The sequence below is a fragment of the Aplidium turbinatum genome, chromosome 17 (assembly GCF_918807975.1).
Source record: "Aplidium turbinatum chromosome 17, kaAplTurb1.1, whole genome shotgun sequence".
NCBI classification, from domain to species: domain Eukaryota; kingdom Metazoa; phylum Chordata; class Ascidiacea; order Aplousobranchia; family Polyclinidae; genus Aplidium; species Aplidium turbinatum.
Window position 1 is genome coordinate 12,882,380 of NC_137488.1, and position 27,522 is coordinate 12,909,901.

The 27,522-nt window shown below is 36.7% G+C and overlaps 2 protein-coding genes across 3 annotated transcripts; both read left to right on the plus strand.

Annotated features, from left to right (window-relative positions):
• The first annotated feature begins 3,045 nt into the window (after positions 1-3,045).
• Positions 3,046-10,295, plus strand: LOC145786633 (uncharacterized). Its single transcript, XM_082598324.1, has 6 exons — positions 3,046-3,221; positions 3,796-4,014; positions 5,662-5,774; positions 6,415-6,549; positions 7,783-7,936; positions 8,641-10,295. The coding sequence occupies exons 1-6, from the start codon at positions 3,089-3,091 to the stop codon at positions 8,826-8,828; spliced, it is 942 nt and encodes a 313-aa protein (XP_082454450.1). The 5' UTR covers positions 3,046-3,088; the 3' UTR covers positions 8,829-10,295.
• An 11,465-nt stretch (positions 10,296-21,760) lies between these two features.
• On the plus strand, positions 21,761-27,522 carry LOC145786830 (uncharacterized). Of its 2 annotated transcripts, none has more exons than XR_014291318.1 (8): positions 21,761-21,891; positions 22,557-22,681; positions 23,692-23,879; positions 24,422-24,581; positions 25,032-25,158; positions 26,111-26,257; positions 26,676-26,743; positions 27,005-27,522. XR_014291318.1 is itself a non-coding variant. In XM_082598571.1 (8 exons), exons 1-8 carry the CDS (start codon positions 21,843-21,845, stop codon positions 27,054-27,056), a joined length of 873 nt encoding a protein of 290 aa, XP_082454697.1. In that variant the 5' UTR covers positions 21,761-21,842; the 3' UTR covers positions 27,057-27,522. The 2 variants fall into 2 exon arrangements, 1 of the variants encoding a protein (XP_082454697.1); XM_082598571.1 differs by having other exon boundaries at positions 26,154-26,257.

The following is a 27,522-nucleotide window of genomic DNA, read 5'->3' on the forward strand; positions in this document are numbered from 1 at the left end:
TTTTTTTTTATTAATACATATTAATATTATTTTTTTAATATTTGGATCCCAACCTCAAGTAAGTCAACTCAAGTTGCAAGGGAGGGGGGGGATGGGGAGGTAAAAGCTCTCTCTTTAAAAAAAGTATGGAAAACCTTGATGACTAAATTGTACAGTAGATAAAAAGATTTTCTACAGAAGCAAAGATAAAGACTTTTTAAAGTTTTAACTAACGTCACATTGATGTAGAAAAATAACAACCTGTTAAATTTTTGATACCTCACACTCCCATGACTTCTTCCGCGCGCATTTTGGCATTAGTTGCTTGCAGTGATTCTTTCACTTAAACAAAACGTTTTGTTTCAGCAGTTTTGAGTTGTTCGATTCTTAAGTTGTAAAGGAGACTCAATTTCTCCAATATTTATCATTTATGTTTCTTCTTTAATCTCAGCAGAGTATAAAACTTGTAAAAGTTTTTCATCCATACGACGTCATGAATGAAATTATATCTCAAATCGGTGTAATGACGTGACATCATCTAAACATTTTACCGAATAATAAATTAACAAATTCGATCGTCAAAAGTGGTTTGGTGGTGGTAAATATTACGTAATGAAAAAAATGTGATAAGGTTGGAAGACATTACGTCATGTATTTTCAATACAAATATGAAGTTTGAAATTTATTCTTTTGTTCATAGTCGTAATCCTCCTTCAAAGCGGTATTACAAAGAACAATTTTCGATAAAGGGGGCATCAAGAATATGTCGACATGACTTTTAAGGTTTACGTCAGCTCCGGAGATCAGTAAAATATAAGGTTCTCATTATCGTGATTGTAAGCCGCGGGAAATTTTTTCTCTAAAAAACAGATTCCCGGGAAGCTAAACATTTTTTCCAGCCCTGGTAGAAAGCAAGAGAAAATAAATAATATACCACTGTCTTGCATGTCTTGCACCAGTGGCGTAGCCAAGGGAGAGGGGTTCGGGGGTTTCAACCTTTCAAATTGAATTTACGGATGTTAATACATTGTTTGCAAGAAAAGTTTTAGCCTATGATGTAATTTCTCGTCAAACTGTGCAAGGATGCAAGCCATCTGCAACTGCTGAGATCCCTTGTTCGATCTAGATTAACATCTAAACAGCTATTCGTTATACAAAACTTGAATATATCAGAAATAGCCTAAAGTAACTTCATTGTCTCAAAGCTTTTTGTTTGACACTCATCAAGATGTATGACCTCTATGACGTTACATTTTCTAAACTTTGAGTTGACTTCAGAGCATAAAAGTTAGTGACTTACCGGAATAAGATCGTTTTTTGAATCAACCAAGGAGAAAATTGATAAATAATAAAACTGTAATAATCTCGCAAAAAAAAGCAATCTACCTATGTCTCTAAAACAAAGTTTGCCTAATTTTAAACCAAACTGCATTAAAAAAGCGAGTTTTGCCAATACCAAACATTCAAATATCTCAGTCTGGAATTAGCAACAAGAAAACATAGAGACTTAGCTTTATTTCCGAAAAATGCCGAAGAAAACATGATCTTATCCTTTTGCTATGCCACCGGACAGCACCATTTTACAGAAATATTCATACCCACAATTTTGTTGAAAATGCTCTCAGAATGCACCAAACTGAAAGTAATTTTTCAAAACTTTTAGGGGAAGGCCCCCCCAGACCCCCCGCCGCTAAGTGTCGCCTTCGGCGAACACGCCATCGGGCTTCGCCCGCCGGCTGTCAACACCCCCCCTTTCAAAATTTTTGACTATGCTACTGTCTTACACTGTCAATATTTTGCCCCCCCCCAATGTTGAAGGTCTGGCGGCGCCACTGTGTAAGAGCATCGTGTGCTTGTACCAATAGTGTATTGTTTAATACAGTGAAGATATTGTTTTACAACAGAACATAAGTAGGAGGATTTAAAATTTAAAATATGTAGAGCATCGTACCTCCCCATTGTATCAGCAATATGGGGCAACATGACTGGCAGTTTTCTTCCCTCCTTTGCGCTCGTTGCGTTCGCCAACCCCCTTTAAGGCGCATGTAATGTCACGATAGTTAAATCAGTCTGAAATCACTGAGATGAAATGACTGGAAGTTTTATCCCTACTTACCCTCTTTATGACGTATGTGATTGTGATGTTACTGGAGTTTAATCTAATATTCGAGGGTTAAATAACAGAACGAGCCAAGTCACCCAAAAGTAGTTTTGAGAAAATGGCATTTTAAAATTTTAAATTTAAAATGAGATATGAATTTTGAATTTTGCTGTCTGGGGATATTCAACTCTCACTGATTAATGTTATCTCGCAACAGCTAAACGATCATTTTTGGGGTAGCCTACTTGCGTTATTCTTTACAAGTGACAACGTTCAAGAGAAATTGCATTGGAATCGTAAATCGTAATACGGTACTACAGTTTTTAGTAATTTAAAATGAGCAGTCAGTTCTGAGAAACCTGTTCAGGCTAGAACTTAGCTCTTTCTGTCAGTAAAAATACGGGTCTTGAGAAACACTTTCCAGTATCTAACCACAAAAAATGCAAAAACGGACTTAGCTCGTTCTGTTATTTAGCCCTCGATATGATATTGCCAAAATATAGAGCAAACAGAGCGTTTGGTGACATGTGCACGAGGTATGTTTTGCGCTGAGCTTTATACCGTACTTCGATATAAAAAGCTACCGAAACGTTTCTTCCGTCAGCGCTGTTCTACGTAGATGTTTTGAATATATTTGAAATATTCTTGTTTTGAAAGGTTCTAATGTGACATAAAGTAAATGCACTTCTGAAAAGTAGTAATCTCATAATGTTTTGCAACAGTAAACGGATGTAAAAAAGTGATATGCGGGTTGCGTTGTAGTACTGCCATGTGAAGAGGTTTTTCTTACATGAGAATAGCGGGAATCAAACCCGGATACTGTACAAGTTAATTCGAATAAAAGTGAAGTCGACTTTTGTTTACACGCAGATAAGGTCTCGTTTAACATTTAAACGTTTTTGGTGATGAAGCATTGAAAGCATTGGAATCTTTACTACATCATATTCTTAACATTTTAGCATTTCGTAAAGATGTCAGCATAAAAATTGAAAAGTTATCTAAAATAAAATGGACGAATTTGCGGAAATTGATCTTCAAGAACTTGTACTTAAAATAACTTGCGCTGCTGCGATTGGAATCGTTGGAGCCGAAGCATTTCGAGCTGTTTTCAATCGCTGGATTGTAAGACAACCAGTTTCAAGTATGTATCTGTCATCTGCAATTAGTTATTTATAAACTTGTTCTAACCTGCTTTTATCCCAGGCATCAATAGTTTCCTATCATTTTTAGGTTGTAAAAAGGAAAAATTTTATTGGCTCGGAGGGCTTTTTGATCAGTCACGCAGTGACGCAGTAGTTCTTATTAATTGCTGTGGTGCAAATTACTCCTGGCCAATTTAGAAAAAAATAAAACATTTGTCATGTAGCCTAACACATAAATTTAGATTTTACTTTTGAAACACATAAATTTAGATTTTACTTTTGAAACACATAAATTTAGATTTTACTTTTGAAGCACATAAATTTAGACTTTACTTTTGAAACATGCACATAAATTTAGATTTTACTTTTGAAGCTTTGCACACCTCCGAAAAAAAATTAAGGTTGCGCTGAATTGTGCTTAAAGTGATTAAAAACAGCCAAGCAAGCTAAAGCTATCGACCCACTCTTATTTTTTAAAATAAACAATTCATTATTTCCTTGTTAATTTTTTAAGCTTTATAAAGTATTACTGGCAAAATAAAAAAAAATTATCAACTTGTTTTGTTTTTGCAGGATTCCAAAAGTGGTTGCACGATTGCATTCATGCTGCATTATCGGCCTTCATTTTAGTCGTTCTATCTTACGAAAAAGCTTTATTTATGTCGACTGGAATGGAAAGAACGTACTATATTTATACTTTTTTTTTGTGCATTTTATGCTTTCGAATATTTTCTACTTCATCACCGTCTCCTTGCTTTCCATTGATGAGAGATTGGACCTACATCAAACAAGGTGCTATTACATTGGTCAATTTGTAAGTTCATCTCCTGCATGTAACAATGTTGTAGGTGAATTTTGGCCTCCTGCTGCGTGGTAAGGAGTACCGCCAGTTTCGGTAAAGGCAAGTTAACAAATTTTACGCTATGAAGAGATAAGGTTCGAAGAACTGCAAAGGTAAAAGTGTTCAAAGTTGGCAGTTCAAGCCCAGCAACGACATAATTGTAATCGAATAGAAATAAGAGCGATGTCACTATTTAGACACCATCTACAATGCAAACGATCTCTTGTAGTTTGTCTTTTTGCCACTGTCGGGTGAATGATTTCATGCTCCATCCACTGCTTTTAACCAGTTTTTCGTTTTTTTTTTTTTGTATTTGTAAAATCAGTAGAATTTATTTTCAAAACAAATTTCAACTTTGTTTTCGTAGGAAAGCGCTGACTGCTTTCTCTTTTCGACGGACGTTCAGTTTGAATTTTGATGCTTGCTTGTGGATATCTGCCACTTCATGGCGTGCAATGTTGTCAATGTTATAGATCATTAGATGTAAAAACAAACTGATCTGAACTCGGAGTGGCTCTTTTGCTTGACATGTTCTAATATTGTTTCATTGCTCGAAACAGTAAAGTGTGACGTTTATAATTGGTAGGTTTCAGTACTCTTTGTTGAATTGCCGGGTTTAAATTATTGGGTTTGGACTGTCACAACAACTGAAAAAAAGTTGCTGGATTTAAATTACCTGAACCATGGCCACCTGGAGATGCGGCCTGATTTGTCACATTTTGCAGATTTTGATTACAGCTACTGCTAGTGTTTGACTGACATTTTTTGAGATGTTTTTACTTTTTGCGCTTTCCTTATGACATAAAACTTTTTTGTTGCCTTGGGGAAGCAGTAGCAAATGAGAAAAAGTAAGTTGAAAAACGCTAAATCAGACTGTTATTGAAAAATTAACAGTCTGACTAAAATTTTCGAAATCAAATTTTCTTTGTTTTTCAACATGTGAGGATGTTAAAACCTACTGTGTCATCTGGGGAAAAGAGAAAAGAAACCGTAAAAATCTAATTTTTAGAAAAATTTATTTAAACGTTCGCCCAAAGTTAGAAAAACCTGGAAACTTCTGCAAAATGTGACAAATCAGGCCGTATCTTTAGGTGGCCATGCCTGAACAAAAAGAATATCAACGCAATCAGGCTATGATCATAATCAGATATGTACAATAAGAGTAAGACAATATGAAATGATACAATATGGCGATATGAAAGGGACTGACAATGTTAAAGTAACCAAAGTGAGTGGCATGAACGACGGTCGTCACGGGACGTGCCATGGCTAAATGAAGCTGATCTCCCGATAAGTGAACAAAAAATAACAGGCTGATCTGGAGTAAAACACAAGCTTAAATAAAAATTAAAAAGAAAGCCATGCATCTATTTTTTTACAAAGACAGGAAATCTATAGTCAAAAGTCTACAATTACGTGGCATTGCTAAAATTCTATGTTTTTGTTAAGTTTTCCGCCCTCTTCAATTGCACCTTCCTAGTCCTACTACTATATGTTTGTGGCATAGTATAACTCATATCAGAAGTAGTGGGTTAATTTATGTATTCCTTAAACTTCTTGATAAAAATAAATAAATTTTGGTGAACTTTTTTGTTCAGCTGGAATCGTCTTGGACAAAAACAAGAAGCAAATGAAAACTTTCACTGTGACGTCACTATTCCGCATGTTTGTTGCGTATCTGAGAGCTGCCGTGCCGTTTCTTGTAGGACTGGTATGTCCCGTTTGTAGTTCGACAGTTGTAAATACGAATTAAAAACGTTGACATAAGGTACCTAGCTGAAGCATGGTACACAAAGAGGCACATAATGCACAGTGTGGTGGTCCCTTGGAGTTTTGTGACTGTGCTACTGCTAGCTATACGTGTGGCCCTATACTTTACTCACCACCAGGGCGGTTGAGACGCTACGTTGAGCCCGGTATCAATAAGAACCTCGGGCCCCCAATCAAGATCTTCGGGTACTAAATCACATTATATTCAAAGAATACAGTGATTTCTTTAAGTTTACGACCCCTTGAAAACGTTACGGGTCCTTAAATGTATCCCAGACCCGGAACCAAAAGTACCTCTTGGACTCCTTCCCCGTCAACACCACTGCTTACCACCAAAGCACCCGTAAGCATATTTTTAATTTTTCATGGTTTTATTTTTTTCTTCGTTCATACGCAGACTGACATATCGTATATTATCAATTTTTTCCAGACGCATTTGTGACATAGAAAATAAGAAGCAACCATGAAGTTTTTCATTGAAGACTGCCTTAAGCAGCCGACGCAAAGGTCTTTGCCGATGTGTTGAATATTCTTTTCACAACAATAAAAGAAAGGTTATTAACTCCTATACTTTATTGCAGTTTCTAGGACTTTATGTTGCTCTGAGCTGGTTAAAGATTTATTGGAGTTTCGATGGTTGGGTGACTGCACATCACACAAGCAGTCTACCTCTCCTCGACAAGTGCATAGTTTGCTTAAATACATCTGTGTGGAAGGTGAGAAAGTAGACTGTTGCATGAAATGATATGAGAACATTGTGACGTTTTTTCCCTACTGAGATTATTGGATTTCAGCACCACGAGAACTCGTTTAACCAAATTTATTTAGTATTGCTCTATGTCAGTAGTGAAATTTTAATCGATTTTAATAGATCGTGGAAATTTTTATCCTCGAACTGAAAAGGAAGTTTTGCATACTTATAGAGGCTTTGAATCACTCACGCAAGCCCGGTTACCGAATTTGACAAAGTGAAGTTTCTGCATGTTGAAGTGTTGCTATCTGTAAATCATTCCATCCACTCTCTCTCTGTAGGTATCATGGCTGATACAGCCCTCGATGTACAATGATCCTCCAGTTTGATCGATCTCGTGCGTCTTGCCAAATTTTAGTAGGGTTTTTGATTTGTGATTGAAAATTGTGCAAAAATGTGAATCTTTGAGCTCCTCTTCACCGTTTTCCTATTATTTTTCCACTTAAAGATAAATCTTCAAGTTCGCCTTTCCTTATGCTGTGACCCAAGAACTTCAGTTGCCGCATTTTTATAGATCTCATTATCTGCTGCTCCTGGCCCATCTGTTGGAGAACTGCTCTGTTGGTTCGAAAAGCTATCCACTAGGTGCTGCTGAATAGAGAGCAGTTTTCTTAAAAATACTTGACCCAACCGTACACCTCGATAGTTAGTTTGTAATCATGCCCGAAAAAATGCGTTGACTGTTCGCACTTTGTCTTGTTCATACGTGATTAGGCCTACAATTGACACCAGTTAAACTATCAATGAGATTTTCCCGTCGAAAGAGCTATAGCTTGGCCAGGGCCGCTGAGAGAGAATTTCTGCTCGGTACCAATGAGATCTTTGGCCCTAAATCAAGACACTTCTAAGAAAATATACATTATTTCCAAAGCATATGCACTTGCAGTGGTTTCTTCAATTTTTCGGGTCTCTTGGGAAGATTACGGCCCCTTAAAATCATTCCGGGTCTAAAAGTACCCCCGAACCTCTCTATCAACGCTACTGAGCCTACCAATTGTTGTGTACGACTGTGCTTGTTCTCACAAACAACCCCCGCCAAGAACCAGGTTGGAGTAAGTTTTAACCAAGTGACTATTTTCAGTCATTCTTTCCTTATTTCTTGTCATAGATGTGGGAAAATGTCAATAATTCTACAAAGCATAATTTAGTTTGTTTTAGCTCATCGTTTAATGATGTTTTTTTTAACTTTGTTTTGCAGGGATTTTTTATTGAAACTTCTCTCACCTATTTCTTTCTGGTGTACTTCGAATTTGTCAACAACTCGTTGCCGCTTGCAGGCGCTAGCAAGCTGCAGTCCGTTATCTTGAAGAATTGCTTGAACAGTGGAGTCATTGTTATTTTGATGTATATTTGTAAGTATCATTCAGTTATGAATTGTATCCTCACGTCAAAATACCTGATGAAGCTTAAAATAATCATGTCAACTTTTTTACATGACCAGAACATTTTAATTGTGTGACTTTCAGGGAGGCTTCTTGACTCAAAAACTATCATGGCCATTTCGCAGCTCCCCTCTGGTAATCTCATGCACCCAGGGCCGTTGCGAAGATGAATTTGGGGCCCTGTATCAATGAGATCTTCGGTCCCTATATTAAGACATTTTTTTTGAAAAATGCACTATATCTAAAAATACGCGGTGGTTTCTTCAATTTCTTTCGCCCCCTGGAAAGGCTACAAGCCCTTAAAATCATCCCGGACCCGAGTCCATACTTTATGGATCGCCCCTGTAAACGCTACTGCATGCAAGTTAGCGTATTTCATTTGATGGATACATTTAAGAAAGTGTGATGTTTAATTCCGTGCGGGGTCATTTCTTCGTCACATGGGTCGAGAAAAAGCACAATACGACGTCGTCCGAAGGGAAGAATTGAAGAAACACAAGCAGGACCGCGTCGTATAATATTTGATCAGCTTCTATAAATAAAATAGGAAGCACTGTAGGCCTACTACAGTAATTACTTGTCAATATTGTTTCATGTGCCAACTTTATTTTTTCTGACGTTGCAAGGTCTCGGAATACATCTTATGATCTTCAACAATTTGTTTTTAATTTCAGTCATTAACATTACTGGCTGCTTCGCCAATCCCTTCCATGCTCTTTTCCTCCAACGTCATTGCATGAGCGATATGATGATGACGTCAAAGATCTTGTTTGTTTATGTCACTGGACCATTCTTGGCCACGATAGCCTTTCTATTGCGTAATCACAATCAAAGCAACAAAAAGGCTAAAAATTCGGTGTGAAGTTCTTACAACGTCATCGCGACGTACCGATCATTGTATTGCTGATTGGGGTCTTTCGTGGGATTAACGGAACATACTCACCCTCGAAAAACTCCAGTTAGTAAACAAGTCCTTTTTTGGACTGATTTAACGCGTACAGTCTTTTAATTAATCTATACAAGGACCGATTAGCTCGTTGAGATGTGCCGAAGTTGAACCACAGTGCCTTTGCGTTGAATTTGAATGCTTTTCTAGAAATGTCCGTCTCTGGATTTACAATTTTTTTTGTAAATCTGGCTACTGCATTAATTATTATCATAGTAGGACAACTGCATCTGTACAATCGTTTTCCAATTTTACTGCAATGTTTTGCATAGTCTTGCTTCAAGCTTCAACTGATAGTTAAAAGTTTTATCTCATGAAAATCTTGTGGCAAACATTGTGCGGTTTCAATCGATTGTGTAGGTGAGCGAATGTTAACATATTAACGGCATTTGGTTGTCAAATAATGGAGCTATCATTCAAATAAAATCAATTATGTTTATCTAATAACATTGTGCAAAGTCCATCTTGCCATCTGGATGGTATGTAAGTAATGCTTTGTATGATGTAACAGTTAGGTACTGTTCAAGTTTTATCTATTTTCCTATTTTGAACAAGTGCATAAAATGATACAAAACTTAATATAAAATTCCTTACATAATACATATTGCGTTTTAATTACGTTTTTATTAGTTTTTGCGCTCAGCAGGGTAGCCTTTTGATTGTAGCAGAGGTTGATTTAATGTGTTGTTGTTTTTCACAGGCAATGTTTTTTTTTGCCGTTTAATCTCAATCTTTTGCCACCGGTCGTTAGCTTGGAGCCGGTAAAAATATACAGCTGTAAAAATTCCAGGCAGCAATTGTACTACAACGTTTTGCTTTCGCAATTTCATTGTCTTTCTAAAATCACCTCTCTGCGGTTTTGTCTCACAAGCCAAACATATTTTTATGCAAATATGAATTTTAATGTCAGACTTTGAATTACAATTTTTTTATTGTCAGCTCACTATGTGCAATGTATTTGTGCTCTTTTGTGCTGTAGCCTACGTACATAAATTACCGTAATTACGTAAACTTGATATTACAACCTGCGTGTTGCACGTATCTTGTTCCGTTAACATGATCAATGATGATGATAATGTATTTGCGGATGCTGGTTTTGTGAGGTTGCCATGAAAGGCATGAAGGATTTTAAGAAACAAACTGGCGATAGTGAATAAAAAAATTGTTCGTTTAAATTTGGATTGTAGCGTTTGATTAATAGCGCTTCCTGAATTTTTGTGTCAAATTGAGATTTTCCTTTGCGTAAAATTTTAAATGAGTCAGTGGAGAATTTTCAATCTGTGTAAAAAAATCGTAGCAAAAACGTTAATAGGCTATATTAGCTCGCTTCTGACTTGGTGGTTCAGTTTGTGCAAATTTTTTCAAAAATACAAAACTGTCAGAATTGTGCTTCATGCAGAAGTGTTGTCAATCAAGGTAAGCCTTGGAATCTTTGTAATAGCTTTCCAGTGTTGTGCATAACATTTGTATTTTATGTACCTTGCTGCTGTAACACTGAGTAGTCTAACAACCTACACCTTTTGATCTTGACTGACGGCATCTGTATCCTCGAATCGAGAAGCTTTGAGAGCTTAATCTTGGCAGCTTCGCACACTTATAGAGATAGGCTTTGAACCACTGATGCAGACCCGGTCATCGAGATAGAAAGTGTGAAATTTTTGCTTGTCTGTGAATTATTCCATCCGCTAGGTGCCGCTGAATGGTGAGCTGTCCTTGAAATGTGTTCCTCAAGCGCACACCCTGAAAGTCAAACCAGCGCCGCCTGGCCCGGACGTTTCTGTTCATGAAATCAGGCACTTAACGAACTGTGCTATCGGGGGGGCATCTTGCAAAGACTGTCCCTGAATAGACCAAAATTACTGAAGAAAATATTTCAGATGGCTGCATTTGTTCAGTTTAAAGTTAACGCTGTTACGTAGATTTACAATAAGCGCATCGTTCAGGTAGGCTACTAGTATTTAGCCTACCTGAATTGCCAAAATTGTCATTAATGCTTCCTGTATCGTTGCACGGAAACAGACATTGCCGTCGGCTGCAGCGTGGGTCAGGTGTACGTCGGAAGGTGTACAGTACACCGATGCATAGCGCTTAAGTCCGCTTTCCCGCAATGCAGGATAAAGATATGAAAAAACTCTCCTACAGAGTTAGACGCATGGAAAAGTTGTTTTTTATTTCTACTGTAGATGTTCCAACAATTACGAAAAAATATTCCATACAACGTCACCACACTGACTAAAAGTAAAATAAATCTTCTGTTTACAAAAGTTAAGAGCTTTCGAGCTGTTGGAATATCGTATGTCACCTTTGGGGAAGACAGGACATTGTTGTTGCATTGTAAAGCTAGCGATAAAAGTCATACAGGGATTAAAGAAAAGCAAAAAAATGATGTCACATTTTTTTATTTGAACAGCTCTTCCAACACTAGGCTACAATCCGCATAGTGCATATCACTCATAACCATGACAAATCATAAAAAATCACTGAATATACTGCAAACATGCTAAAACAGTTAAAGAATTCTATAGCCAATGTACAAAGAACAACTTACAGAAGGCTTAAAGTGATAAAACAAAACCTTGCGACACAAAGAAAGGCCGCACAAAGATTTTTTTTCAGCGGTTTATGTCAACATTAAAATACTGTTCTTCAGGTAAAATCATCTGCGCTATGACTAGAGCAGGGGTTCCCAAACTGGGGTACATGTACCCCCAGGGGTACATTTCGACTTTTCAAGGGGTAGCCTACATTAGATTAAGTATAAGGATATTCTTTCCATAACTTCTAATCTCATCCATCACATTAGCTAGGATTGCTGGGCTTATTCAGCCAATACATGATTTGTTTGATTGATTGTAGTGTTTGTTTAACCTTGGATTACATTGTTATGAATAACTTTGTGTGCTTTGATTGGTACAAAATATCATGTATGCAGTCTTCTAATGCAGCTCTACTGTTAATTTGTTGCAATATCTAAACTTTCTAAAGCCAAAAATATGAGAAAATTTTGGGGGTACACGAGCGAATCTATAAATTGACCAAAGGTACCGATGAATAGAAAGTTTGGGAACCCCTGGGCAAGAGGCTGCAAACTTGAATGACTTTTGTTGGAGTTGATGAATTGGTTGTTGTTTAGAGTTCAAGTTTGCATTCTTCATTTTCAAGTGTTTTCGAGTTTTGTGACTTTACATCGATGTCAATTTTGTGCTCAATAAAATAAGATTATCGGATAACAAAAACGTTCTAGGTTAGGCTAGGCTATTAGCTTTCTGTCTAATTTACTTTCATCTTTACTAGCCTAATATGCTTGTTGCAATAATCATAAAAAGTTTTCATTTCTCTTTTTAAATTTTCTGAATTCACCAACTCGAAAAAGAGTGTTTTTGACGACTTTGAGCGCGGAGATTCTTATTGTCAGTGTTAAACTGCAATACCGTGTTTCCAGGCCTGAAGTAGCCCAATCGCTATCTTCAAGTTTTCATACAAAAAGCGCTGTAAATCTAGATGGACGTTTGGGCTTAAACATACAAAAACGCAACATAAACTGTTTCCAACTTGACTAAAGTATTGCGATAATATTGTTTGAAAACGTTCAAAATAAAGTTTTAACCAACTAATAACTGAAGCAATAACCAACAGATCGACCTACTGTTTTCAACAGTAGAAAAGGGCTAGTTCTAAAAATAAAATTATAGCAATTTTGAAAGCACATGAATGTTCAACTATTGAGCCTCCGCTTCTAAATCTGCGTTCGCTTGTTTAGTCTGATCTGCCAGTTTGTTTTCTTGCATTGGTGCATCAGTAACATCCTCTAAGGGATTGGTTTCTGCGGTTTGATCACAGGCTGTAGCATCTCCGTTATTGGCTTCCTCTGGGCCAGTTTCACCTTCAGGTTTGTCGTTTGATTCCGCCTTGTCTGTGATACTCACTTGCTTGGTATTTGAACATCCCATTTTAAAAGATTTCAGCTTGTTTAGACAAACGAACTTAAACAGTTTTGAGATCTGTTTTTCAAAAGTCAAAGAGTGCAATAAAACAAAAACAGCACAGATTAAAAAATTGACATAGGCCTACTACACTTGAAACAGCAAAATCAGAAACTACTCTTCAGAGACACAAAGTCTTTTCCAAGCGTTCCTGGACTTGTTGATGACGTCAATGTTAAGATCATTATTGTAGGCTACAAAATGTTACAATGTCTGTTTGAACGAGAGATGAAAGAATCTTACTTTTTTCTGTCAAACACCGAAAAGATATTTGAAGTCCGAAATAGGCATTAGGCTTACAGTTAAATTTTTTAAATGAATAAAATTAGAAATTACCAAAGACTGGCAGGCTGCAATTGTATTTTCAATGCAAACATACAGTAGCTGTTACTACTTCTTTTCATTGTATTATCTCCAATGTGTGTTAAAAGCACTTCAAATGTTTCGATGAGGCAGTTAGGCACGGTAACTATTGTTTCTACCACTTATCTGTTTTACCAAGTGGCAAGCAAAAACAAGATCAAAATTGCTTTCAATGCAATTGATTTGATTTGGAAATTAAAATCGAACCTAGATCTGATTTAATTGCTAGCTCTTCTTAATTTGATAGTCACGTCACCAGGGTTGTTGAAAGGATAATTCAGGCCCGGTACCAATGAGATCCTAGGGCCCCAAAACAATACAGTGCTAACAAAAACGCACTGTATCCAAAAAAATATGAGGTAATTTCTTCAAATTTTCGTCCCTTGGATAGGTTGGGGGCCACTAAAATTATCTGGGTCGGGTCCAAAAGAACCCCCCAGACCCCCTGTTAACGCTACTATTCATGACAATATAAAATGTTTTAATTTTCAGCATACTTTGAGCGCCTTTGGTTAGGCCAAGTGAATTAACTCAACTTTGCAACTGCTTATGCAAATAGGTTTTAAAAAACGCTACTTTACATTAGTGGTTTCCAATCTGATGTTTGTGGAAAGCCGGGACTACAGTACGGACTACTCTGTTGTCCCGGGTAGAAAGTACCTCTATGAGTCCATTAAAAAGCTGAATCAACAAGAAATCACTTAAATATTTTATTAGTTTAGCTTTAACATCTGGATGGTTTAGTTTCAAAGTTGCAATAGTAACAAAATTTAACTGAGTTCCACATTATAACCTTGCGGATTGCAAGCGTTCCATCCTTGGATTAAATCAACACCTCGCAAGTCGCAAACATTTAAACCTAGTAGTCGGCTAGTTGCCTATCAGGCGTAGGCCCACACAAAGCAATGTATCTAAAAAAAATCTAACAATCACTCCGCTTATCCTTAAAAGTCACCTTTACACAATACTTTTACAAGTGAAACACGCCTATCAACTTTCGTACGAAGCAGTTGGTTTTTCTTGTGTAGACCTTGTAGTTTTGCGGTAACATCTTACAAGTAAAACAGATTTAGATGTTACCTCAAAGTATTTCGTAGGTATAATAAAAACTCAGACAAATCTCAAATTATTCTGTTTGCTGAAGATTTCACGACAAGGCCATTCACTGCCATTTCTAAGCGAACACGAGGGCATGTTTAAGCAAGTTGTGTTCTAGTTACCACCAGAATACGAGTCACTTGAACCTGACACCATGGCAACGTGTTGACAACTGCTCTGATGGTTTTCATAATCTCACCGACAACGTGATTTTGAGTGATGCATTTGTTTAATCTTTGTCAACTCAAGAGTAAAAAATGCTCTTGAAACGAGATTTTAAATCAAATTGGTTTTGTTTCTTCAGAACCTCTTCAATTTCCTTTTTGGAAGTAGTGGTAACACAATAACCTTTGCTTTATTCGCTTGTTGCTTCAGTGCTACGTTCGCTGCTGAACTTTGTGCGGAGTGGGGGCTGTTCGACACAAAAACATTTCAGAATATTTTGAAATGTTTCGTTTCGAGGAGAAATTTTTGCTTTCGTTTTGACTTAAAACTATTTTTTTTTCACTACGTTTCAGAAAAAGCATTTTTGAGAAGAATTCCGTTACGACTTAAAAAAGTTCGTTTCGAAGAGCCCCATAGGCGTAGGTTAGTTTTTGAGGGTGCAAAACATTCTTGCCCAGATATAATTAAATGCGCCAAATATTGTTGTGACAAAGGATAGACCAATTGATTAAAAATTCTACACTGCTTCCAATAGTCTGGTATATACTGTAAATGTAATCTGTCAACTACCAGTATTGCCCAAATAATGCGAAAGCACCATAACAGTAGGCCTACAAATAACTCAATACAGAAAAAAAACATTTCACATCAATAAGACAATAACAGGCCTACATGTGCTTCAAAATAAAAATTGTCATTATGATCTAAAAGCTTAACAAGTTAAACGTTATTTCTAAAATATTATAAACCAAACTTTGGGACCACATTTTCAACTGAGCATTTTGATATTGTAAGTTATGTGGTTAAAACATCTCTTTCAAAGTCAGTATTGACACATTTCGATTAGATATACTTTTCATATAGTTTGCAAGCATGTGGATATTTTCAGATGTTGAAAATAAGTTGAAAAGTCATATCAAATCTTTTGAACTAAACTTGCAGGCTACAATTTCAACTGAGCATGTTGATATTGTAAGTTACACGTTTGAAGCATTACTTTCAATATTGGAGCACATTGGATTGGGATATACTTTTCAAAAAATTTCTTAAAACAAATTTCCAAATTTTCGACTAATTGAAAAGTTTGGGGGTGCGGTTGCACTCCTTGTATCTCTGGCTCCTACGCCCTACGTCTGTGTAGAACCCTAGTGTAGAATAATGTTAGAAAACGTCCACGACAACAAGCAATGACACAAATCAAAAAAAAAAAAAAAAATCTGCCTAATTCGTTTACCCGTTAGGCTACCAACTTCATGAAGGTAATCACTCCCATTTACTTTTTTTTTCATGTTAGGTTTGGAGCTATTGTCATGTAGCCCTAGTCTGTATTATTTTAAATGGAATTACTTTCTTGTTACACAAAACTTGCCTAGTTTCTAGGGGTAAATTAGACCCCGGTGGAGAATCTTTGCTGTAGGCCTAGCTTATTAATTTAAACTTATTATCTTTTGTGTCGAAAGAAATTATCTTTTCATGTCCTATATCTGATACCATTAAAAAAGTAAAATCTAAAACAATCAAAATAAATAAAAGATGCTCAGTTTCAATTTCATGGAAAAACGTTGGTGCTGTTCAGAGCTAAACAACTTCTATTTAGTCGTACTTTTTTTTATCTTTTTCTAAATATGTGATAGTCTGCCACTTTGACATAGCAGCAAACTCCATTTTTGTCTAACGTAGCCTACGCTGCCTTTCTTCATACAGCTGTAAATATAATAAGTTTTGAATGAGTTTTAATATAAGATCTTGCTTGATTCTTTACAATTATTTTCGCTCGGTGATGCTTCAATCTATTGTCAATTGGATCTGATAAGAAATAACCACAAACGACTCAAAGCAATGTCTTTTCTTCAGCTGACGAAAAAAATTCACCACAAAAAGAAGCAACTTCTACCTCTCCCAGGTTGCTGACTAAAATCACATTCACTTACATTGCTCTGATAAAACGATTCTCATTTTTGAAACTTTAAAATCTTTACAAGGTTACATTTGAAACCAAACAACTCCGATTTTTTGTTGTAATGCTGTTGTTAACTGCAGCTTGAAAGTCGAAGATGAAAACTGTAGGCAGGCTACGAAATACACTTCACGCTTTTAATCTTTTTTTCAAATAGCAGTTCAGTATGAAGACTACACAGCCACATCCATAGACTTCGACGGTTCGTTATAACAAACGACAAAGCATTCAAATGTAGTTAACAGAATCTGAGTGCTTAAATCGACAAGAAAACGTTATCAAACGTCGCATTGACATCTTATTTTGTCTCTACGAGCTTCAGAACAACTTGTGAATTTAAACGTCGCTTATCCACTTATATCTTAACTACAGACCACTTCTGAGATTTCCAAAACACTTTGAATTCAACTACTAATATGACGACGTGAAAATAAACAGAAAAACGGTTGTCCGGTCGTCATGGTTACCGGACGTAAACAAGTAAAAACAAAAAAGTGATCCATTTTGTTCTGTTCACCACAAAGCGAAGCAGAATAGATAAAAACAACAAGTTTTAGTACGGAATTAAATCAAACACAAAAACTATGACCAAGTGATTTCAGTACCTTACGTAAAATACCACGTAGGCTACTTTGTGTAATTTAAATTGAAAGGATGTCTCGACAAGTAGTTGTTTTATTGAAGTATATTCTTCTTCAATTGCCTTGCCTGAACCATGCATCGACGGCCTCGTATGAATAATTTAAATCAAGTATTCCTATGACATGTTGTACAGTATGAATGATTGTTTTGTTGGTTAGCGCGTGACTTCTAGAACGAAGAAGCTTCAAGTTCAAGCGGCACTGGTTCGACTTTCGGGGTGTGCGCTTGAGCAACGCACGTGAAGCGTTCAGCGGCATCCAATGGATGGAATAATTCCCCGGCAACAAGTCTTCAACAATCGGAGACTTCACTCTGTCATTCTCGGTGACCGGACATGCGTCAATGATTCAAAGCCTCTGCAAGTATGCGAAACTACCAGGATTAAGCTATGTAAGAAGCTTTCCCAGTCTGAGGATAAAGAGTCAATCAATCAATCGTTAAAATGTTTCAGATGAGTTTTTCTTTGTTTACCAGGTGATCTCTTTTCAAAAATTTAGATATCAATGCTCCACCAGGAGCTAGTTCTGCTCTTGGTGGAGCATTGATATCTGGAAGAACCGAGAAAATATTGGATAGCTGTAGACACGGAAAGCAAATAGTTGATAAACGGCTTTCCTTATGTCGGAAAGGACTAAACACGCTCCGTAAATGATCGCGCTTCTAATCGTGTTGTAATGCAACTCATGAGCCCTTATCTGAATAAAGGGAGCAATGTAACAACTGACAATTATTTTACTTCTGTGAAATTAGCCACTCAACTGAAAGAAAAGCGATAAACAAAATCAGAAGAGAAGTGCCATTACCTTTAAAAAAGAGAAAAGAAGAACTTCATTCTTGCAAACTTTATAAACCCGGAGATATTACCCTGATTGTGTACCAGGGGAAGGTGAAAAAACATGTGCTGCTACTTAGTAGGCTAGGCTACAATGCACAAGGGCATTACAATACCTGATAATGCAAAAAAAAACAGTTGCTTCGTACAATGAAACAATGTTCGGAGTCGATATACTTGACCAAATAGCTATACACTTGCAGAACTGACATACGAAGGTGGCCAATACACAGTTTCCAAAACACACCGGGTTTTGCTGCTATCACTGCCTGGGTTCTCTACAAAGAGATTACCAATGAGAACATTTCTCGCAGAGACTGTAGGCTATGCGCGCATTGGCGGAGGAGTTGGCTGAGCCACAAGTGCAGAAGCGTAATGGCGTTCCAGGATAAGCATCATTCGCCACTAGCAATGAAGACGAAAAACAGCAGAAAAATCTTTGTCAAGTGACGATTTTGTGTAAGAGAACCCGCTCTGTTGGCGTGTACACTCACTGTGAAACATCTTTATGTGGAACTGGCACTGCACTAGTACAGCGTGTCTGCAAAACGTACACTGTACTGTATAGTCAAGTTCAGCTTTATCGACATTTTTAATTGAACTGTATTGTACTAGCAAATAAATATTTGTATGTGTCATTATGAGGGTATGGACAATTTACGTACAATCAAACTGCAAGACAGAAATTTGAGGTTAGCATAAAAAAATTCATTCCTCAGTGATACAACCTTCAAATAGCACCAACATGCAAGTGAAACTCTCATAGGCTATAAACATGTTGACAGTCGATTTAAATTTTATTAGAAAATTACAACACAGCCTACATAGCCTACCAGCAAATAATACAATAAATGTTTGTTTTATTTCACAGTATCGAAAGTAGTCCAAAGGGCGTTTTAGGTAGTAAAAAAATTGGGCATTTTACTATAGTGGTAAGTTTTGCGTTGTCCACTTATCTCATAAATTTGGTTTGTTTAAACTCCGGTTCTTCCCCAACTATTTTTCAGAGCCGCTACTGCACTGTCGGCATATTTACTTTTTTTTTTCTAAAAAATTTTTGCTTAAAGTTGTTTACCCTTTTCTGAAATTATAATTTTTCCACACATTGAAAGGGTTTGCAGCCATTATAATCTAACGCTTTTTAGTCTTATTTTTAAAAGCATCACTAAACATAAAGGCCCACTAGTGCTTTTCGAGGGGGCAAGATGGTGCTCACACGCCCTTAGTACAACACCCCCATTTCTTCCAGTGCTTCATTGGAGAGATTTTTTTCAGTTGGAAAAGACGTGGTGAAGCGAAAGCCGGCAGGACTTAGTGACTCGCATTTTGGCAAGTTTGTGTTTTTGAAAGATGCATCATAGCTATATTTCACCTATAGAACGTATGTTCTATAACGACGTTGAAATGGCAGTGTAAACGAATGACGTCATTCATTTTCAAAGTTGTTTTGACTTTACAAGGTAGTTGAATAATTCTTCCTAATGTCGGTTTAAGACAAAAAAGCGGGTAGCGGTATCGCGCACTACTTTGATCGAATGGTAGCGGTAGCGCGCGCTGCTTTTATCGAATGGGAGCGGTCGAATGGGAGCTGTTGGACAAACTAAAATTTTTAGCAAAACTGGAGATTGGATAAGAACTACAGTTAGAGCAAACAAGTTTTTACCGAATTAGATTAGAATTAAAATTACCGACATATCGCTCTAATTTATCGAATTAGTCTATTAGACAACTAGAATTATCTAATTGTCCAAGTCTGGTTGTAGCATGTTGAGTGGTTCGACGACCTTATAGGCTTCCTCCAAGTAATCGCTTTCCACCTTTTTTCATGTAAATTATTTTTGCTGTTTTGTATTGCTGATCTAACGCATTTTGTTTTAAGTCAATATGCATTTCTTACACTTTCATAGTAAACTGAGAAAACTTTTTTGAGAGCTTAATAGTGACAGTTTCGCATACTTGTAGACTAGTAGAGGCTTTGAACCACTGACGCAGGCAAAGTCACCGAGATTGACAGAGTGAAGTTTCCGATTGTAGAAATGTTGTTGTCTGTGAATTTTTCTATCCGCTAGTGGCCGCTGAATGCAAAACAGTCTTTGAAATACGTTGCTTGAGCGCACGCCCATAACAGCAAAGTTTGACATATTCGGCTTTGAGATGCTCTGGTGAGTCGTTTTTAAAAAAGCGTTATGATCTTGTATTAATTTTCCTATCAAAATAGGAACTTTGCGGAAAACCGTACTCAAATATAGTGTTGTCAGCTCTTAATAACGTTTCCAGTGTAAGTTTTAATAATACGCCCCTTGCACATGGACAGCACCTTTTTTGATGTGCAAAAACGTCTTGCTAAGTCATTACTTCAAACTTGTCAGAACTGCAACAACCCAAACAGCAAATCAAGCGACTGATTTGCTGTCTGGGAACCATTTGTGACTGACAGTGCCTCATTTAGAGATCGTGGACAAAATCGGCTCGTCGCCATTTTTTGCAAATTGGGAACCACTGAGTTAAAGTCATTTGTGAAACTTTACTATGTTTAAAGCAATATTTTTGCCAAACATTACATCATATCATTTGTCCAATGTGGACGATAGATGTGGAGCATTTCAGCGGTTTAAAGAGATCCCCTTTAAATTTTCCATGTCAATAGTTATTTGTGAATAACTTTGAAAAGCAACTCTACAAGGTGTGCGATAAACTCCAAATACATTTAAATTTACCAATTTATCAAGCTACAGTACGTATTTTTACTGTCATGTTTGACTCAAGGATTATAAATACTCATGTCTTACCGCAGTGTTTATAAAGTTGTATTATATTCTAATACGCACTTTCTCCAACTCCAAACTGGTGACAAGCATAGTGTAGAAGTCGATATTTTCAAAAACCTTTATATTGCGTATAAAAATGATAAGATAACAAAATAGGTTGGTCTCAGAATAGCTTTTGTGACGTAAGAACACAAGTTATGGGAAATGGGTCTTTACCTTCACAAATCCCATGAGCGTAACGAAACAAGGGTGAGGTTGAAGATTCTTTTATTGTCAAGGAAGATTGTTAATGTGACGTTTTCATACGTATAATTACGGTAAGCTCATCACTTTTTATGGAGTTTAGTGAGATGTGTGTGGAACAGACAAGAATAGTCACGAAATATTTGAAAGGCAAGAACTACGTAGGTCAGTTCTTTATCAAGAAAAAGTCAGCTGCGCTTAAGCAAACTCTGTATTACAGGTACCTATTCACAGAACTGTGCTAGAACTAGCCAAGAGCATGCGTTGACTATAATGCATTAATCAAATTACAGAAGATAAAGCTTAAAACAAATCATCTAAATTGTGTTACAGAGTAGTTGTGATCTGTTTATGTTCTTTCAAGCGAAATTGCTAGTAATTCACCAGCAAAAATTTAAGAAATAGAACTTCATCAAGACATCAAACAGCTTTTAAATTTTTATTTGTCTCCAAAGGTCGTTTTCAGAATTCTAAATCCGATTTCACGAGTTTGTAGCCTTCTGTCTCTTATTGAGGCACGCCATTGGGACATCCATTGTGCAAGTTTTGGTGTGAAAGTCATTTATAGTCATCCACAAGACAGAAAAGAATTTCGAGTTAATCATACTTCACTGTAATACGACACATTTCTGTTAACATAAAAAAGGAAGATAACAGATGTTTTAAGTTTGGGCTTTATCTGGTCTATCTTTCGATTTGTACCAGAAAACAAAAATTTGGTAGTGATGCAAATTAATTTTTTTGATTTAAAATTTTGAAATGAATATTTTACTTTATCTTAAAGACTTTTTTGTGTCAAGGAAACCAATTGGATATAAGGTAAATTTTTGAGTAAAAAAGAAAGAAACGAATTAATCTGCTGATTTGTTTTGGAAAGATATGACGAATACTTTCACATTAAGCAAAATCTTTTTCCATAAAATTGTTGGTAAGTTCAAAAGTGATATATAACTATATATCCTACTCGTTTTATGTAAACTGTGCATTAACTTAAAATAATGTTCCTTCTGCGTATAAGTGCTACATTCTGCCAGCTTGAAAGGGGTTATTGCATGAAGAGTTTTGAAAATCAAGTTACTGAAGAATCATGGTAAAGAATAAATTTTCTTTAAGCCTATTTGCCTTTTCTGCAAACTATTCTTATCAACTGTTCTTAAGCTTATCTTTAAACTATTCTTTAAATCTATTGTTTCAAATTTGTTATAATTATTGCATAGACTGTTTGCCTGTTTTGTTACTACGTTAAAATAGTAGAGCTTTTTGATCAACGTTTGCAAATTCAGGTGCTAGGTTCCTTCAAGCCGACAAGTTGAGTGATAATAGCTTTTTCGCTCAATTACCTTCCTCATGGCCTTCTAAATAGAAGCATCTGGACTGGAAACTCAGTGGGCAACATGAGGCCAAACAGTTGGTACAACAGTTGGCCAACAGTGGGCCAACAGGGTTAGTTACTTGGCTGTTGGCCCACTGTTGGCCAACTGTTGTACCAGCTGTTTGGCCTCATGTTGCCCACTGAGTTTCCAGTCCAGATACTACTATTTAGAAGTCCATGCCTTCCTTGTTGACTTTAATGTAACTTCTTTTTAATTTCAGGCATTTTCTTGCTTCTTTTCACACTTCCAGCAAAAATCGCCGGGCAGTGTGCGATCAATGGTGACATTATTTTGGGAAATGGTCCTTGCAACTATCAAATAACTGCAGTAGCAAATTTTTACATGGTATGACAAAACAAACAGATATGTGATACACATGTAGGTTAGGTAACAAAAATGTTCAGTCGTTTCGCAACCGTTTAATATTCAACCAATACATAAAAGGGTTTATAACTTTATTCATGGCTTGTCACTTGAAATACATAAGCTAAGATTAAACCAATATTTCTAAATTCCTAAAATAAAAGTAGAAATAGAAAGACTATTTTCACTTGTTGTCAAAAACGTTTAAAATGTAAGAAACAACAAGCTTGTCTCTCATGAAAATACGTAGCTACATGCTGTGAAGTGTGGTCAGAATAGCGCAGAGTACCAATGAAGACCAGTAGAACAATAGGCTGTTGTTGTTTGCTAGTTCACTCCTTCCGTAGATGCCTCCAGACATGCTTGTTGTCGCATGTTTGTTCGCCCCGATAGCTCAGTTGGTTAGCGCGTGACTTCGTGAACGAAGAAGTTTCAAGATCAAGCGCCGCTGGTTCGACTCTCGGAGTGTGCGCTTGAGCAACGCATTCTAAGGACTGTTCTCCATTCAGCGGCACCTAATGGATGGAATAATTTCACTGCAACAATCGAAAATCTCTCTCTATCAATCTCGGTAATTGGCCTTGCGTCAAAAGCCTCTACAAGTAAGAGAAACTACCAGGAATAACCTATCAAGGCTTTGTCAGTCCGAGGATAAAGATTCAAAACCAACCAACCATGCTGGTTTTATCAATCTATCAGCTGGTCTGTCGCACTAGCAGGATTGTAGCCTTTACAAAACGTTTTTTACAAATCTATGAAAAAACTCTCCGCAAGTCAAAATAAAAACTGAAGTTTCTGGGCAGCCGATTGTAGCATCGAATAGACAGCGATGGACACGTGTTTCACCCATGAGGCTGGGCTCATCAGTATCGCACCGTATTCTTGCCACTTGGGTAATCAATTGAAGCTTTTTGATGAGACATTTCGGTTAATACTAAGTTCTGTTTGCTTCAAGTCAGTCAATTGACTTTATAATCTTTTTATCGTCTTAGAACACAGATCTGACCACAATGCTACAACCTCCCATCCTTGTTACAAACAATGATTTTGTTGTTGTTGGTTTTCATATGGTTAACACAAGCAGGTCAACTGACCATTTACTTCTGGAAACTTGTTGGGCAACTAAAACTAAGGATCATGTCACGATCGATTTAGATCACACCATCGTTGATTTTCCTGGGTGAGATAATAGCCTAGACTTCAATATTGAAAAATAAAAATAAAAACGTAGCCTATCTGTTGCATGTTATTGGCCCTCAAATGAAGTGAGTCCAATTTTTAACTTCAGTTATTTATTGCAGTTGTTTGTGAAAATATTTATTCTTAAACTGAAAAAGCCTCTTTTAACGATAGACCTGCTACATGTAGGCTACTCTTTACGATTGCAATGTTATTCTTTACGATTGCAATGTTATTAGTTTCAGATTATTCTATCATCAAGTTGTCGCTGAATGGTCAAGCGCTTTGCTATGTCTGACTCGTCAACAGAGCCTTCCGGGCAAAAGTTAGACGAGCAAATATTGGGCCCAATATTTCAGGCAATTCGAAATTGATATAGAGAGTTCACACCAAGAAGCAGCGTGCTAAATTTGTGGCTCAGGCTACATTTTTAATTCTATTTTAGTCACTTAAAAACAACAATGCTTGCTTTGAGAGAAAGAATTTTGCCAAAATTTATTCTTGGTCATATTTTATAACGTACCTATTTCTATTTTAATATAGATGTCCAAGTCGAAAATATAAAAGTGTCGTCAGCGTTACAAACAATGGAGTTAGCGAAAATGTCACCATTCGTTTTCCCGTCTTCTTCATATACGAAAATGAAAAAAGCTTCTATATTCACTGCTCTGTAGGAGCATGCGATAACTGCCAACAGACTGGGGTTAGAGTTTGGTTTCATGCTTTTTGAGTTAATATGACTTTTAAAAATAAAATCCTAAGGTACATAAAATGAGTTGATTTGGGTGCGTAAAATACTTGTGGCAGGCAATTATCCTTTTGAAGTGTTGCTGCACTTTTTTGTTGATAAATAGGTAATGGATCCAAAACGCTTTTGGTAATTTCATTCTTTTTTTCGCACAAAAGTCAACTTTGATAAATGGAAATTAATAACGTTGAAAGTTTGTATTTTAGACGTGTTTTTGAGCAAAATCAAATGTGCTGCAAGTACTTTGTTTTTTCATTGTATGATAATAACCATGTTTTATAATACGCTATGATGCAAACAAATTAATAGAAACAGCATAGGTTACAAACAGCATCTTATATTAGCAAAACTACAGAAAATGCAAGGCCGTTTGGTTTTTGTCATTCTCTGCTTATATTTTTGCAGTGTGAATCACAAACACAAGTTCAGCAAACTTTCACAAGAACTGCAGCAGTCGTTACAGTTGGACCGATCCAGCGAACAGACATCACAGAACCATCGTCACCAGTTGGTCCGCAAAGGCCAGCGCCAGGTACGAAGTACGTTACGCAACATTATAGCCCAGATCCAATTTTCAAACGAACATATGTGAATGAGCACAAAACTAATTCATCGGTCAGTCAGACGTTGTTGTTGTTGTAGAACCAAACTAAAGCCTAGTCAGGTTTGTTTAATAAAATTGGGTATAATTTTTCTGTTTGGGCACAAAGCAGTCTTAACCAGGTGGCCCACTTTATATCTTTTCCTTGGATAGGCTAACTGTCAACGAATAACAATTTAACAAAGTGGTAACAGATAACATTTTGTATGTTATTCGGTCTGAGGATGCGGATTGTCATGGTGCGTGAAACGTCAGTGAAAACAACAGCTTGTAGGCCTATGTTTCTGCTTTTTCTTTTGCATTCCTCTGATGAACGTTGCAACCGATGCTAGAAAGATAACTATTGAAATCTGTTTACATGAAACAGTAGCCTCATGAAATGCTTTTGGGTCGCATGTGGTCCACTGGTGTAGGTAACGCCGGCAGATAGATAGTACCTATAAGTTTTTTCATCCGGTCGTTTGCTTTACTACTTTTGAAGATTAAACATTCGTGTCAATTCAATCTAGCTATATGGGCTTACTCAACACGCTAAACCCAGCTCCAATAACTTAAATTATTCTTTGAATTGTTGGATAGAGTAATATTAGTAAGCTTCAACTGAAACAGCCATGCATGGTGTGCCACACACCATCCTCTGTCCACTTAATAGAGAAGGTTGTGCACATGGCCTACGCTTCTTAGATGATAAGACAAAAGACTGGTTCTAAATGTAGGCTAGGCCTACTCTTTGAATATTTGTTTCCCACGGGCAAACATCGAAATCTTGAAGTTGTAAAAGGATGCACTCTCAGCCTAAGAGTAGTAAATGACAACAAATTAGTGAAAGATTTTTACGCTGTAACAAAACAAGAAATTTGATATTTTTGCTATTTTTTTATAGTAAGAGTGATTCGACTTAACTCAGGCTACCATATTTGCCTCAGGCCTTGTTGCTGCAATTTGCGTCTTAGCCATCATCATTTTCCTGCTGATTGTTGTTGTCATCGTGTACATATGTTATCCTTTGTGTGAACAAAGACAGTTGAAGGTAAGCAAGGCATGAGCGTTTCAAACTTTTTGCGTAACTGTAACATAGCAAAAACGTTTAAAAAAAGGTACAACATGCATTTTATTACAATAGTGTAATATATAACTTAATTTTTCTTATTAAAGTTTAGGCTACGGTTTATTTGCGGCTGTGCCTGTAGTTACAGTACAGTACTTGTCGCGTTAACCATATCATAGGCCTTAAGCTAATAGCCTATACTAGTAGGCTAATACTGTACATAGTTGCTGCGAATGCTAAGTACCAAACCTAACTAGTTTTAGTGCAAAAAAGACAACCAAGTTATAGTTACCAGTTTCCACATAATTTCAAAGAGGTCTTACAAACTTACAGAATAAACGTCTTTGTTATTGTAAAGCAGTAAAAATCAAATTTGATTATAATAACGTTTTTCGTCCAGAAATCTGAAGCCAAAGGTCACAACAAGCCTGTCATTCTAAAAAACAAAAGACTGCAATCCACTTCCAGGTGAGTTTAAAAAGAAATAAAGTAAGCTTAATCTCACTCGAATGAATTGCTAAAGAATAAGAGTTTCACCTCGTTATCAACACGAGGCTGAGCAATCACTATCCCAGTAAGCAAAAGTTTTCTTTCATAGCCTACATCGTTTCTATGTCGCCAGACGATGTACCTAACCAGTGCACCATACTACTTTTTACACTTTAGAAATAATTGCGTAAATATTTTCTGTGCTATTTCATCAAGTAATATGATTACAATGTTATTTAGCACTGCCAACAGCAATGGATCCATATCGTTCGTGGAGAACTCGTACGTGTAATTTTGTTGGACATCTCTACGTTGGATGCTAGAGCCAACAGCTTTTGAAATATTGTGTTTTAAGCAATCATAGAGGTTTCTGCCCATTCATCACTTTGAAGCTCATGTTTAGTTGAGGCCTTGGGGCTGAAGTATCAGCAAAGACAAATCAATCATCAGTGATGTTGAAATATGATCATTTTTTCGTTTTGCTTAGTTACACGGTTTTGTTAATACGAAATAGTATTATTTTATTCTTGCATTTGTTAGGTTAACTTGGTAATGGTAGGTTAACGACGTGGCGGAAACGTTTCCACCGCGCTAGATACGCGTAGGCTTCCCGCTTGCTGTTTAATGTTTGTGCAGCATTATCATTGTGGCGTTATTTGTATTGTTTTTTCGATACATTGCAAACGTGATATAATTATCTAAGATTGGTCATCAAAATATCAAACGTTATAAGTCCATCATTCTTTTGTTTCCTTCAA

Excerpts from the sequence above, each read along its gene's own strand:
- LOC145786830 (XM_082598571.1), top strand. The coding sequence starts at position 21,843 with ATGACGAATACTTTCACATTAAGCAAAATCTTTTTCCATAAAATTGTT. Across the intron at positions 23,880-24,421 it reads ACCATCGTTGATTTTCCTGG|ATGTCCAAGTCGAAAATATA; the intron begins GTGAGATAATAG and ends ATTTTAATATAG. Across the intron at positions 26,258-26,675 it reads GTGAACAAAGACAGTTGAAG|AAATCTGAAGCCAAAGGTCA; the intron begins GTAAGCAAGGCA and ends TTTTTCGTCCAG.
- LOC145786633 (XM_082598324.1), top strand. The coding sequence starts at position 3,089 with ATGGACGAATTTGCGGAAATTGATCTTCAAGAACTTGTACTTAAAATA. Across the intron at positions 5,775-6,414 it reads TGCCGTTTCTTGTAGGACTG|TTTCTAGGACTTTATGTTGC; the intron begins GTATGTCCCGTT and ends ACTTTATTGCAG. Across the intron at positions 7,937-8,640 it reads TGTTATTTTGATGTATATTT|TCATTAACATTACTGGCTGC; the intron begins GTAAGTATCATT and ends TTTTAATTTCAG.